Source organism: Paramormyrops kingsleyae, chromosome 1 (assembly GCF_048594095.1).
Source record: "Paramormyrops kingsleyae isolate MSU_618 chromosome 1, PKINGS_0.4, whole genome shotgun sequence".
NCBI lineage: Eukaryota > Metazoa > Chordata > Actinopteri > Osteoglossiformes > Mormyridae > Paramormyrops > Paramormyrops kingsleyae.
Genome location: NC_132797.1, coordinates 72,269,064 through 72,283,190, shown reverse-complemented (window position 1 = coordinate 72,283,190; position 14,127 = coordinate 72,269,064). Strand labels below are relative to the sequence as shown.

At 45.7% G+C, this 14,127-nt stretch overlaps 1 protein-coding gene and 1 long non-coding RNA gene across 2 annotated transcripts in view; both read right to left on the bottom strand.

Moving 5' to 3' along the window:
- Window positions 1–1,439: 1,439 nt before the first annotated feature.
- Window positions 1,440–4,751, bottom strand: LOC111853400 (uncharacterized). Its single transcript, XR_002840458.1, has 4 exons — window positions 4,654–4,751; window positions 4,426–4,489; window positions 3,795–3,949; window positions 1,440–1,868 (listed from the first exon to the last, which is right to left on the bottom strand). It is a non-coding gene; the product is annotated as an uncharacterized lncRNA (long non-coding RNA).
- A 3,748-nt stretch (window positions 4,752–8,499) lies between these two features.
- LOC111852268 (NALCN channel auxiliary factor 1-like) overlaps window positions 8,500–14,127 on the bottom strand; it is a 51,754-nt gene continuing 46,126 nt past the window's right edge. Inside the window, exon 3 of the mRNA XM_023828002.2 lies at window positions 8,500–12,194. Within this exon, the coding sequence (XP_023683770.2) occupies window positions 11,893–12,194 (302 nt within the window). The 3' untranslated portion in view covers window positions 8,500–11,892. The remainder of the gene's footprint in view (window positions 12,195–14,127) is intronic.

The following is a 14,127-nucleotide window of genomic DNA, read 5'->3' as shown; positions in this document are numbered from 1 at the left end:
TTTCTCCTTAGAAATTAATGGAAAGTCTTCACAAAGATATAATTACAAACCTGTTTATGTGTGTGTGTGTGTGTGTGTACATGTGTGTGTGTGTGTGTGTGTACATGTGTGTGTGTGTGTGTACGTGTGTGTGTGTGTACATGTGTGTGTGTGTGTGTGTACATGTGTGTGTGTACGTGTGTGTGTGTGTGTGTGTACATGTGTGTGTGTGTACATGTGTGTGTGTGTGTCTGTACATGTGTGTGTGTGTCTGTACATGTGTGTGTGTGTGTGTCTGTACATGTGTGTGTGTGTCTGTACATGTGTGTGTGTGTGTGTACGTGTGTGTGTGTGTGTGTACATGTGTGTGTACATGTGTGTGTGTGTACGTGTGTGTGTGTGTACATGTGTGTGTGTGTGTCTGTACATGTGTGTGTGTGTCTGTACATGTGTGTCTGTACATGTGTGTGTGTGTGTGTACATGTGTGTGTGTGTGTGTACATGTGTGTGTGTGTGTGTACATGTGTGTGTGTGTGTGTGTGTGTACATGTGTGTGTGTGTACATGTGTGTGTGTGTGTGTCTGTACATGTGTGTGTGTGTCTGTACGTGTGTGTGTGTCTGTACATGTGTGTGTGTGTACATGTGTGTGTGTGTGTACATGTGTGTGTGTGTACATGTGTGTGTGTGTGTACATGTGTGTGTGTGTCTGTACATGTGTGTGTGTGTACATGTGTGTGTACATGTGTGTGTGTGTGTACATGTGTGTGTGTGTACATGTGTGTGTGTGTACATGTGTGTGTGTGTGTACATGTGTGTCTGTACATGTGTGTGTGTGTCTGTACATGTGTGTGTGTGTACATGTGTGTGTGTGTGTGTGTACATGTGTGTGTGTGTACATGTGTGTGTGTCTGTACATGTGTGTGTGTGTACATGTGTGTGTGTGTGTGTACATGTGTGTGTGTGTACATGTGTGTGTGTGTACATGTGTGTGTGTCTGTACATGTGTGTGTGTGTGTACATGTGTGTGTGTGTGTACATGTGTGTGTGTGTGTGTTTGCCCTACAATGTGTTGGCACCACACCCTGGGCTATTCCCCGTCATGCACTCTTTGTTTCTAGGATAGGCTCCAGAGTCCATTATGGAAAATGAATGTATGTATGAATGAATGAATAACTGCATGATTCAAATCATTTCAACTCATGCCATGCAATTTAATGAAAAAGTGATTTTGAATCAAACTAAATCAAACTGAATTACAACAGGTGCCTGTCACTATCAGGTAGCGGGATTTCTGATTCATGGACGGAAGAACTCCCATTCACACTGAATCCCTAATAACTATCTGTAATAGGCTGCGATATGAAACAGCAGGCATTATGTTAGAAGTCAATGACCACAGTGCCTGGGTTGTTTGATACCCCCCCCCCCCCCCACACACACACACACACACTAGGGTAAAAAATTTGGTGTATTCGTAGAGCAGCTGTTATATCAGACATCTAAGCCTTTAGTATTTACCACATCACCTGCACTGCTCGGTGCCCTTAAACGAGCCCTCTGTCGGAACGATTGTAGACCAGTACCTCAGCAATATGAAAGCAATGATTCTACAATAAAATAAAATTAAATTTTGCGCTCTCCATCTGACGCATTGCCAGGCTGGTAATGAAATGTGCAGGCGATATTTCAAACTGACGTCTTTTAACAGAACAGGCGATGCCAAAGCATACTAATCGAATTTGCAATTATGACATCCGATAATGAACATCGTAGAAGGGAAGGAGCATGGACTTGTTCCGATTCTTTCACGCAGGCTTGTGAGTAATGTTCAGAAGAGAGAGGGGTCCTTTGAATAGAGATGTGACAGCAGAAAACAGCCCTCAAGCACCTGCAGAAAGCAAGGAAATTAGAACAGAATGTCAAAAATTCAGGCAGCACTGCAGTGGAAAACCCCAGTGTACAGGTATCCATGCCTAAGGTGTGAAATATACTAAATCTCTTTGTAGCACTGCTTCCTCGCTGGCTTACACAGAAGCTGCAGTTTGGTTCAGTGGTAACTGTTAGCCAGCCAGAATTAGGCAGGATGGAAACAGCAGCCAGTGTGAACTTGGTGTGTGAGAGTCAGTGCTAGTTTGGCAGTCTTCAGCAACAAGGAGTCGGAGTGTCGAGATCAGTTTCAGAAGGATCTTGTCATGAAGGTGATGTACTTCACACCTAGCAAGCACGACTGGGAGCTATTTTATTGTGCTACGAATTCAAAATACAGCAAGTTTTGCCTTAATAAAGGACAGGGGATGATGTTGTGTCCAATGCCCAGGATACAGCAGCCACCAAATACCCCAAAAACTCGAACAAATCCGGAGTTATGTAACGGAAAGCAGCTTCAATATATTCCTTTGACTGTTTTATTTAAACATTCCAGTCAGGCTCTGAGAACCACTTAAGAACTGGGAACCGTTTCAGCACGAGGCTACGAAAAGAAGAGAGGAGAGAGAGTGAGATTGGAAGGGAGACTCACAGATTGCCAGATTACCGCCTGGTATTCCAAACATGCTCAAATTACAAGACTATTTAACCTTGATTATCACGGACAAACGCACGCTTTGTTTCTCACTCAGCACAAGATATGAGCCCGGAATATTCATATGTCTCCTTTCCTTTTTAGTCATGAATCTCACAGAGACTCTGACTAACAAGCCACAACAGATGGGATAAAACACTTCCAACAAAAGCAAACACCTTCATTTCACAAGCCGATGGGAACTTCATTGGTTTTTGGCTCGATTTTCAGTTCCTTGCATGTGTCTCATGCTTATTCCATCACCGCTCAGTCTGCTCATAAATGAGTAGATGGGGCAGAAAGTAATGCACTAACTATTGAAACAATTTCAGCTTGAAATCCCCGAAGATAAACAACAGGTGGGCTCTTGAGTGGAACCTCAATTGCTTCAGTAAACATCCAACCTTAAGGTTGCTGAAACTCTTGACAGTGACCTCTGTAAGCCGGTTACATTTGTATTGAATTATGCAGTCTTTGGTGACAAGATTCAGGTGATTCTGAGATGATTATTAAGAGAATTTAATTTGCAGCAACCTCTCACCTCTATCCTTTACCTTTGTAGTGTATAAGTTTGAGGAAGTCAGTGCTGTGTCATTAAAAGTACCCTTAAGATCCTGGTGAACTAATTAGTGTCGAGCACACAGCTGAAATCTACTTCTGCATTTCCTGGAGGCTCACTGAGGCTGTAGACGGAGTGCTGTGTGAATCTCAAAACAAATTCCGTGAAGCAGGAGGGCTTTGCCTTCACAAAGGATTTATGTTCATAAATAGTGTCAGTTTTCTGTCCAGGAGGAAGGTGTCGGATGATGAAAGTGGGAAGCGGAGTCAGAACCAAGCGGAACCGCCCTCACACTCTGGCACCTGTCCTCCTACCAACCTCCGCCTGTTCACGTGAAGCTTAACTGAGTGTGTGCTGCTCACGTGAGGTTTCAGCTGCCGAACACTGTAACACATCCAGGAGAGCTGAGCCAATGAAGAAGAGACGGGACCGGTCGGTGTGCTTGTGGGAAAACGCCATCGTTGTTTATGCATTCAGCCTGATACGTTCAAAAAGGAGCTTAGTTCAAAGTCAGATCTTCTGTTAGTTGTATATTATGTGAGGCCACTGCTGGAAAAAGTGTCAGGTAGGCCTTACAAACAAAGATTTCAGCTTTAGACTGAACTTTTAACTGTTGGAATTTTCATTTCCCATAAGGGAACTCCTATATAAACATACCTCAGTGAAATGTCCTGCTTTCGTCATGAATACATCACCTGAAATGGATCCAAGGTGAGTCGCATTGGAGAATAGCCTCTCTGCCTCAGGATAGTCTTATGTGTTTGTCCTGAATGATGTGGGAGGGAATATTAGCCCCTACTGGCAGTCTCCGCAACAGCAGACAAGCTGTAATACCTGGGACCCGTAGGTTCTGAAACCCCAGAGAAAACAACCACAGGTCTTTTGACAAAATACTTCAGTCCTTGTTACAGGCGGACCCACTAGCCACAGTGGACTAAAATTGTTATTCAGGAAAATAAAAGATAATCCGATTTGCTAGAATAACAAGGGGACTGTGAAGCGTCCAAATACATGTTCTGTTGGACAAAGACCCAGCATTGTTCTGTGGTGATAGTGCTTAAATCCTGGCCTTAAGCTTAAGTACAAACTCACTTAAGTACAAACTCAGGAGGCCATCCCTGGACACGCGCATACAGCACAAAGCAAAGGCGTGCAGTGTCCTCTACTGGTGATGTGTGGAACTGCTTTACGATAATGGTCAGGAAGAACAGTGGCGAAACCCACTTTTACTAGTTTAAATTTTGATACAAATATTTTCACTAGTGTTGGGCGAAACTCTTTTTCTGGGCTACAGATCGTTTGATTCGTTCCGATTTGTTCACCAACCCGTTCAGTGGCACTTCCTCTTGTGTTCGGATACGTTGCATGTGCTATGGAGTAAGCTAAATACCTTCAATAAGACATGTGAGAAAATAACATTTGTTATTTAATTATAGTATAAGCCTCTCAACATTGACCCTTAGCTACTCACTTTTGCTAAAAAAAAAAAAAAAAAAAAAAGCTAACCTAATAGCTTATCACATAGTCAGCTAACGAGTCCAAACGCTGACAAACCTTGGTTAAAATCATTTTAAATCGTGAGAATGTTCCATCTGGCAGTTTTACCGGTACGTGATTTTTTATATGATTTAAGCGCTGCTGACTTTAGGTTTTACCATCAACCCGTTACATAAACTAAATAACCGCAGCAACAATTGTTGGGGACCCCCATGTTAGACAGCGACAGCCTGGCTATAGACCAGCTAACTCGGTTAGCTCTGTTAGCCCAGCCCGTCACCCAATCAGGAGGAGGTATTTCCCTGGTCAGAGGAACTAGCTGAGCTGGATGGATATTCAGGGAAACTTTTCAGGGTTTGCTTACTTTATGACTGTTGACTAAAGCCATTTCTGAGATTGTCTGCCTAAGATATAAACTTAAAATAACAAAATAAGATCATATGGCATGGTCCAGTTAATCTGTTATACATACAGTGCAAATGGACATAAATCATCCAAAATGCTTTTTATATAAACATCTGATGCAAAAAAATCTTTTATATATATTTCATCAGCCTGTGGGTATAAATATGTATAGCCCAGAAAAAAATTAAGAGACCATTCCATATTTAAAAAAAAAAAATCTGCATTGTTAAATCCGGGTTTAATCCTGGCTCTTAAGTTTACACTGTGAGGCAGCCTGCTTCCAGGCTCAAAGTTTCTGAGACAGCAGTAGACAAGAACAAGGTGAAGCAGGAGACACTGGGAACGACCAGAAACCAGCCAGTTAAAGGGGCAGAAGCGAGTTTCTAATGCCAGACCTGTAGAGTGGTCCACGATTTGGGGGGTAACTGGAGAAGCCTGGGGGGTGGGAGGGGGCAACAGGTGGCATCATGGGGGGTTTGATTGAATGAATTTTGTCTGAGCAAAACACTGGAAACGATGCGGGCGAAGAGTCACTGTTTGAGGTGCGCTGTCACTTCCCAGCAAGCGACAGGGTGGTAGCGGCTGCTCCTGAGAAACTCGGCAGGAAGTACAGCGTCACGGGAGCTGAAAGCCGCTCAGAGGAGAGCCGGGGCTGCCTTTACGGTGCGGCCTGGGATGTAGCGCTGCTCTCTGTCATTATGCAGAGCGCTGACGCGCCGCTAGATGGGCCGACATTCATGATCTGTCTGACCAGGCTCCCAGTGAATCGTGGGGGTGGACACTGACAAATGGCTCCTGTCCCCTTAACTCCAGCTGGGCCCGGGGAGCCTGTTCCACTAAGACAGATTTTACTCCCTAACAAGAATCAGGAACCTGTGGAAAAAGGTCAGGCAGGTGAGGAATGGACGGAGCGGCGTGGAGCAGCGGACGTCTGCCGGGCCGCTCTCCCACCCCCTGGAGCGGGAAAGATGAGACTGGACTCTGGAGGTCTTGGCTCACTGAGAGCAGAGAGGAATCACTGGCAGTGTGCATCAGGCTACATTGTGCCTTACTGGGTCTGGCTGTGACACAGCAATACACACACACCCAGCGGAGGAGCAAATTTACAGGACTCACTCAGGCCATTTTTTATTGTTCTTGAGACGAGGCCACCAGTAACGTACAGTCCGGATTCCTCATCATATGTTACAGTACTGGGAACCAAACGTCACGCAGTCCTCATGTTGTTACATTATCAAAACTCTCTAAGCCTACAAAATTTCTGTTGAAAAGGTATCCCGTGAACTTGAATGAGTTTTGAAAATTTGCTCTTCAATTCCCCCTCATGGTCCTTCGATGGACTTTCAGCCCCATTTCATGCACCTTACTTCTAAAAGGCAGAGGTGAGATTAAATCTCAACGTGGGGGGCAGGGGGCAGCTGTGACCAGCAGATTGCAGCAAACCGTGAAGGTCTGACAGTGACACTGAATGATATCTGCAGACTTAACTCACCTGTGTTTGGATGTTAATACAGAGAATCATCAGAGAAGCCACCAGTCAGTCTTAATACCCGTCTCTTTTTGCCCCAATGAGTGAAAGTGCCCCATTGCTCTGAATGCCCCTCGCGAAATTTGTGGAGGGGAGTCCATTGAAAAGTCTTCGTGCGTAACAGTGTAATAACAGTGATTCCAAATGAATGCTGATCTTTCCATTATGTGTTATGTTACTTGAGCAATTCGTGGCTTTTTATTAATTTTGACTGAGTCACTTGAGTCAGATTTCTGGCAGAACCCTGCAGGAATTACGTAGTACAGCCTGGATCTGAAATGTACCTTCAGTACGATGCAGTGTCATTGTCCTCCCATTTACCTGTACCAGCCTGATCCGATTCACTGTATATAAATCAGCCATTGAGACACAGACAGCCACTGTAGATATTTGCTCAGGGATATAGAAATTGGTCTGCCCAACAAATACCTTTAAATCTCTTTTCTGCATAAATGGATGAACTTAGGAGAGGCCAGAGCTAATTGTTGAATGGGGACAGTAAAGTGAAAGATGTGAATTTCGCACATTTGCAAGAACTCTGTCACGTTTCCAGTTCAAAGGTGCCATTTCTTCAACCGATACCATTGGTTTTCCTTCATTATCTTCTTCAGTTTTTTTTTTTTAAATGAGATAAAAGTCCATTGAGCAACTGAGCCTGTCCAACACCTACCCCCAGTCTCCCCTATTTGTGTTTGTGTCAGTTTTAATAACAAATGTACACTCAGATTAAACATTCTTCCAAAGATATATATATAAAAAAAAGTCCTAACACTGTCCACTAGGTGGCACTTGGTGAGCATATAATGAACGATGATTCATTTGTGCTTGTCTTGAACTACTGAAGATGGAGAGACATTGGCTCACTTAAGTTAAACCGGCACTAATTACAGTGGCAATAGTGACAGCCCTAGTAACATTGTAACATTGACCCACTAATGTATTCAGTTCTGTAAACATCATCTCTTTGCAGTAACCTTTCAGCTGAGCTTAAAAGACATGTTTGGTGGGACTTTGTGGCATGACGTCTGTCCCCTGGGTTCCTGTCAGGCAATGTGAATGCATGACAGTGCTGAAGCTTTCATGCTGTCTCTCTCGATCTTGCTCTTCTGCAAGATGCCATAATCGAGGCGTCAGAGGTCATATTCTTTGCCTCTCTGTTAACATGATTCAACAGTCGCAATCCTCAAGTGGACTTTTTGTTATGTCTAAGTGTCATATGTGTACCCTGGTCCCCATCACCCTTGTACAGCTCATTGTAAAAAGGCCACATCCAAGAGCTGCAGTACCCTGGTCTCATCACATGGTGGCAGTATGAAATAACCAAATTGAAAAGCCTTGTGAAACTGAATTTAGACCGGATTCATAACTGCACAGTGCTTTAATTTAACTGGATATACCTTTCTAATCAGTTTTTGTTAATAAGAATTAAAAGTTTCAGATGAAATTATTTGACTTAACTAATGGTTCAGTAGTTGTATGTATGCCAAATTTTACTATTAGTACTGGCTCTCTGTGTGTGTGTATCAATACTGCACACAAAAATATGGCCCCGAAAAATATGAACTTACTGTGTTGTGGTTCCCTCTAGTGGTCAAACTGCCAGTGAAATGGAACCCTCCTGTTTCCTGTCTGTGACTGCAGTGATATGATTTGCAGTGATAAGCCCAAGGCAGTAATCGCTTTAAGAAATATCCTCTCCAAAAGCAACTTCTACATATTCAACGGCTTCAATAAAATTCTCTGTTGAATGTGAAGAGTCCATGCTGACTGAGTCATTCTCTATCCCAGCCAATCTCTCGTGCGTCTGGAAGGGGGAGGGACTTCTTTGAATGGTCTTTATGCTTCAGGTAAATGTCAATGCTACATACAATCAAATATGTATCGCAGTCACCTTCACATCCTGCGTATCTTCAGTGCATGTGTCACATTTTCCAAACCCTTCACAGAAATGAACACGCCAGACAGTCCGATTATTATTTAACATCCTTGCATTTATTTCCATTAGAACATATTTTAACTGTAGATGTGATCCTTATACTCTGAAAAGATCATGATCTGTGATTGTTTATAAATTATTTAATCAAAGTTTGTAAAAAAATTAAAGATAGTTACTGAACTAAATCTTCTATCATATTACAATATACTTGTTGTATAATAATAATAATAATAATAATAATATCTTTATATGTCTTACTGGTTTTAATCACTGGATTCTCGCATAAACATCTTAACCTTTATTCAAAGGATAAAAACGTGAGGAGGCAGGCGGGGCCAGGTGACGCGGACGTCCACGGGTTCGACACATGAGCGCCTAAGGGGGGGGGGGGGTGGGGGGGATGTAGAGGGAGAGGACAGAGCTGACGGAATGGCAACCATGGGAGACAGGAGAAACTGCATAGATCCACAGGATTCGTAAAGGAATCATAAAAACAAACAAGTCCGTCGATCTAGGAACCGCTAAACCACCGGAAATGATAAAGGTGCTGACTGGCTGTCGGTCGCCACCGGCATTCGTGTGAGGAGGGAGGAAAAAGCGAACATGGGTTTTTGGTCGTCCTTTGCATTAAGTAGGCATCTCTTTAGTTAAATTCACAACTATAAGTCTACACTAGCACAAGATATCGCTAGGAGTCGCAGAGTTTAAGAAAACGTTCCGCGTGAGCGTGACTTAGCAGAAGCCGTGTTTCCAGCAGAGCCACGAGGTGGTCTGGACCGGAAGGAGCCCGGTGGGTAGTTTGGACTGCGGAGGCCCGTGAGGAGGCCCGCCTAACACCTGCTTATTGAGGGCGGGGGCGCTGTGTGATGGATACGATGATGACACAGCGTGGGACACAGGTGACGCATGCAGCATAGTCAACACCCCACCCACCTGTGACTGTGGCGCCCCCCGAAGGACAGTGGCGGTCGCTTGAGGCAGAAGATGTGTGTCTGGGATGAATTGTGGCAAAACTGTCCTCCCGTATAACTTGCTTTCCCTTCCTCCCTTAAGGCAGCGAAGACTCCCTTTTCTCACAGACGCGGATGCCCCCCCTTCCCATGTATGCTGGGGTGGGGGGTTTCTTTAGGGTGGGGTGGGGGGGCTCATTTACCATTTGCCTTCCCCGTGGTCCCATCGGGTCTGCTGACTGCGCTAAAGCCGACCGTGCGTTTGAGAAACGCTTCATCTGCGGAGCGCCACGTAAAGGCTTGACGCAGATTCCCGTCCTCGGTGATGAGATTGCGTGCCCGAACGCGCGGGTCGAGGCAGCGCCAGCCTCCCCCCGGCCACCCCCCCCCCCCATCGCTGCTGTGACTCCTCCCATTTATGGAGGACTCGCTTCCCCGCTCCTCATTGTGCTTTGAGTACAGATCACAGGGAATGGGGAATGGAGAGGAACACAGACAAACAGGAGAATGCAGAAAAACTTGTCCCATGCAGACTCTTCAAATGTATCATTATATCAGGCATTAAAAGAAAGCTTTGAAGTATATAATACTATTAAATAATAAGAATAATAATAATAATTTCCCCTGTTGTCGGCTTTTTCTCCATAGGGGGCAGTATCCCCATGACCTTCTCATGACCTGGGACACCCTGCAGGTGGAACAGTTGCAAACTGAGCCCCTAATCTGCTTTAGTCGATGGAAGGAATGATTAGATACTATACTGGTGATAGATGCCAACCTCACGTGGTCGCCGTTGGGCAGAGGTAGATAAAATAAATGTCAGGGAATGGAGTGAGCTGATTGGCCGACCAGATGGGACCGAGGCTGACATCAGAGAAAATGGTGACCACACTCGTATTGCTTCAGAGACGCTGGTTCGAAACAATCCCTCAGTCTCTCCTCGGCTGTAAGGCTTAGAAAATCTGGCTGCAAGAACACTGCTAATGACGACAGACTCAGGCAAGTGGTTGACACTGGAATGAACCTCAGTTTGGGTCTTCTGGCTTTATTGCCTGTTGGAAGCCGGTGTGTTTGAACTGCCAGACTTCACCCTGCCTGAAGGGGGCGCCCTCCATGGCTTCATGGCTGTAACATTCCCAGGGCTGATTTATATATATATATATATATATATATATATATATATATATATATAACTGTAACTGTGCACATCATGCAAATCACACACACTGCGGAGGCATGATCGTGTTCGTACCCCATGCCTAAACCCCCCTCTTTCGCTTCCCCCTGCTGTCCCAATGATGGCACGTCCATGGAAAAGGAAGGAGAACATCACATTAAAAACAGCCCTTAAAGTGCCTTCCCCCCTTTGCCCCAGCCCATCCCATGTTAGGCCGCACCCCCCTCCTCTTTTTGGAACATGATCTCCGCCCCCTGGGCGCTGCTTTACCTCTGTCCGCGGCCGCGCATCACGCACTGCTTCTCGCTGCCAGCAGGGGGGCGTCTTGAGCGTGTACGTATGTGTAAACATCGAATAAGCCCTTTACTTAATGCAAGACACAGTCAAAGAAAAGGGGTAAGGAAACGCAAAGGAAGTGAGCCTCTTGTACCGCAGTGTGCCTCCGCATCGCATGGATGAAGGCGGCCATTACAGAAACGCTACGTGGCGGTCGGTCATGATAGGAATACCGGAAGAATACTAGAGGCTGGAAACTGAGTTGAGACTACTTTAAAAGACCTTGCACATGCAAATATGGTAGAAATACTAGCTGTTTAAAAGTAGATGAATACTGGGTTCTGTTTGGCTGTATCTGGGCGGGGGCAGATTAACACACGACCTCTCCCTCCACCGGCGTGTCCATGACCGCCCCCCCCCCCCCCCCCACTCTCGCGGAAAACGGGGCGTCAGCTGGCCCCGCGTAAGCTAGCCGGGCCGGTTTGCTGGTGAAACAGGAAGTGATGTCGGCGCCAAGACGAGCCGCGTGCGGGGACAGGGACGGGGCCTTCTGCGCATGTAACTCCCGCATGCCGATGCCGTGAGCGACGCCCCCCCCCCCCCCCATCTCTGAGCAACACTTTCCAGGTTTTCAGGATGTTCGTGAACAGCTGAGCGGGCGATATCAACTGACAGGAAAAGAGCAACGGATGGATCGAGTCTCCGGCGATTAGACATGTCTGCCTGACCTTCCAGCTTTCAGGCCCAGTAATGAAAAGCTGAGGAGACAAAATGAATAAACTCCTGTAGCAATCTAGTGCGAATGACACCCCGTCAGTAAGCCAGGACATACTGTATAAAAGAGTGTGCAAGCAGTCTGGTTTCCACTTCTGTGGCCTTATTTTGTCCTCCGTTTGTCTGTCTCCTGCCGGTTTGCTGTTCCGGGTTCTTATCGCCGACCCCTCTCCCACTCCCCCAGCACTTGCAGGAACAGGGAGCCCGGCCCACGTGGTTCCTGGCACTCCCAGTAGGGGGCGATCCCAAGTCATTCCTCATTGGTGGAACTCTCCTCCACAGGGGTGATACCCCCAAGTCCAAGCCCAGTGGAGTTCTGTGCTGTGGTCACCGTGACAACGGTGTGTAGGAGAACCAGAACCAGGAGGCAGAGCCTGAGTCTCCCACCGTATAGTCTGGATGCCCCATTCGTCGAGGTGAGCGCCCGGTTCTGGCAGGAGGGGTGAGTCCTTTTGATTGTCCTGCCTGCTCGTCCCGTCCCGTCCGACGTGAAATCCCACCGCACGTCACAGCACTCGGTCTCTGCTCCAGACGCGGGGGTTTCTAGAAGCCCTGGAATTTAACAGCAGCCTTTTAGATGCAGGTGAAACACGGAGGCGCCAAAAGTGAGAGAGGAAAAACAGCACAGACGCATCATGAAACGCATTAAAGCAGTGCTATTCAAACCTCTTTTTGACACAGTCCCCCTAGGGCTGATATATTTGTCCTGATCCACATATCCACACACACTCAGACCCCAAATAAACCTGCACCCCTCCCCCACAATTCCTTCATGCCCCACTAGGGGGCCTCACAGTTTGAATACCTACAAGAGTCCATGTCACGAACGGGAAATGTGACAGCAAGGGTGAGGAGTTTGGGAATTGTCCGGGACTCATTCATTTATGCTCTCCTCGCTCTAATCACATCATTAGTGTCAGCGGCGTCAGCTTCCCGAAGCTGAAGCCGCTCTCCGGTCATTCACTATTAATGAATATTACTGGCAAGGGATTACTCATCAAGTTGTGAGTTTTGCAGCCACCAGGTGGCAGTATAACAAAGCCCAAATCCCTGCACCTCAGTCGGGGGCCTGTTTTGAATCTGAGCAGCATCATTTCAGTGTGATATTCAGCAAAACATGCAACTGTAATGACTGCTGGGGGGCAGTGTTTTAGCAGTACATAGACACCTGGAATGGGCTTTATGTGGGTGGGGGGTTAACTCCACCTGTACATATAAAACTAGATAAGGATTTGTTTGTTTATATATAACTAGGAGCTAATAGATATAAAACTGTAAGGAGGTTTTCCTGCAAATATACCACGAGGGGCACGGCTTTATCTGTACTTAAAGAGCTGGAGGCGGGGCTTTACCTGTACTTATAGAGCTGGAGGCGGGGCTTTACCTGTACTTATAGAGCTGGAGGCGGGGCTTTACCTGTACTTATAGAGCTGGAGGTGGGCTTTATCTGTACTTATAGAGCTGGAGGCGGGGCTTTACCTGTATTTATAGAGCTGGAGGTGGGCTTTATCTGTACTTATACAGCTGGAGGCGGGGCTTTATCTGTACTTATAGAGCTGGAGGCGGGGCTTTACCTGTACTTATAGAGCTGGAGGTGGGGCTTTACCTGTACTTATAGAGCTGGAGGTGGGGCTTTACCTGTACTTATAGAGCTGGAGGTGGGCTTTATCTGTACTTATAGAGCTGGAGGCGGGGCTTTACCTGTACTTATAGAGCTGGAGGCGGGGCTTTACCTGTATTTATAGAGCTGGAGGCGGGGCTTTACCTGTATTTATAGAGCTGGAGGCGGGGCTTTACCTGTATTTATAGAGCTGGAGGTGGGCTTTATCTGTACTTAGACAGCTGGAGGCGGGGCTTTACCTGTACTTCTAGAGCTGGAGGAGGGGATTTACCGGTACATATATAATTGGGGGCAAGGCTTTACCTGTACATATAAAATTGCAGTGAAGGAATAAGTACTCAAATTTCACAGTAAAGTTGAAGTACAGATACCACCAAGTCATCCAGTAAGATTCTACTCAATTAAAAGTAAAAATTAGTTTTGAAATTACTCAAGTAAAAAGTAGGCCTGCTATACATTCACATCTGTTCATATTACAAAAAGCAACCAATCCTTTTAAATTCACTCAAGACACGTTTGAATATAGCATTGAAAGCTACAGTGCATCACGATAAGAAAAACTGAGTCACATATTCTCATTTTATTCAGAAAAAGCGGTGAAACATCCCAAGCTTGCTGGCACAGATTAGCAGAACGACATATTTATTCTGTAGAAAACGAAAGATTGAGCTATGGGCCAAATTTAACAACTTATAACCATTTCAGGGGATGGTACTTTTAGGTCTCTTATAAGTTTAGAATAATCCATCAACCTCCACTACGGAAAATGCCTGATCGTCCAATGCAATCTTCACCATTACTTCAGTAGTAGCCCTAGAGCTGCTAACTTTGAATGCTGACAAAGCGTAAATATCGGCCGGCAAT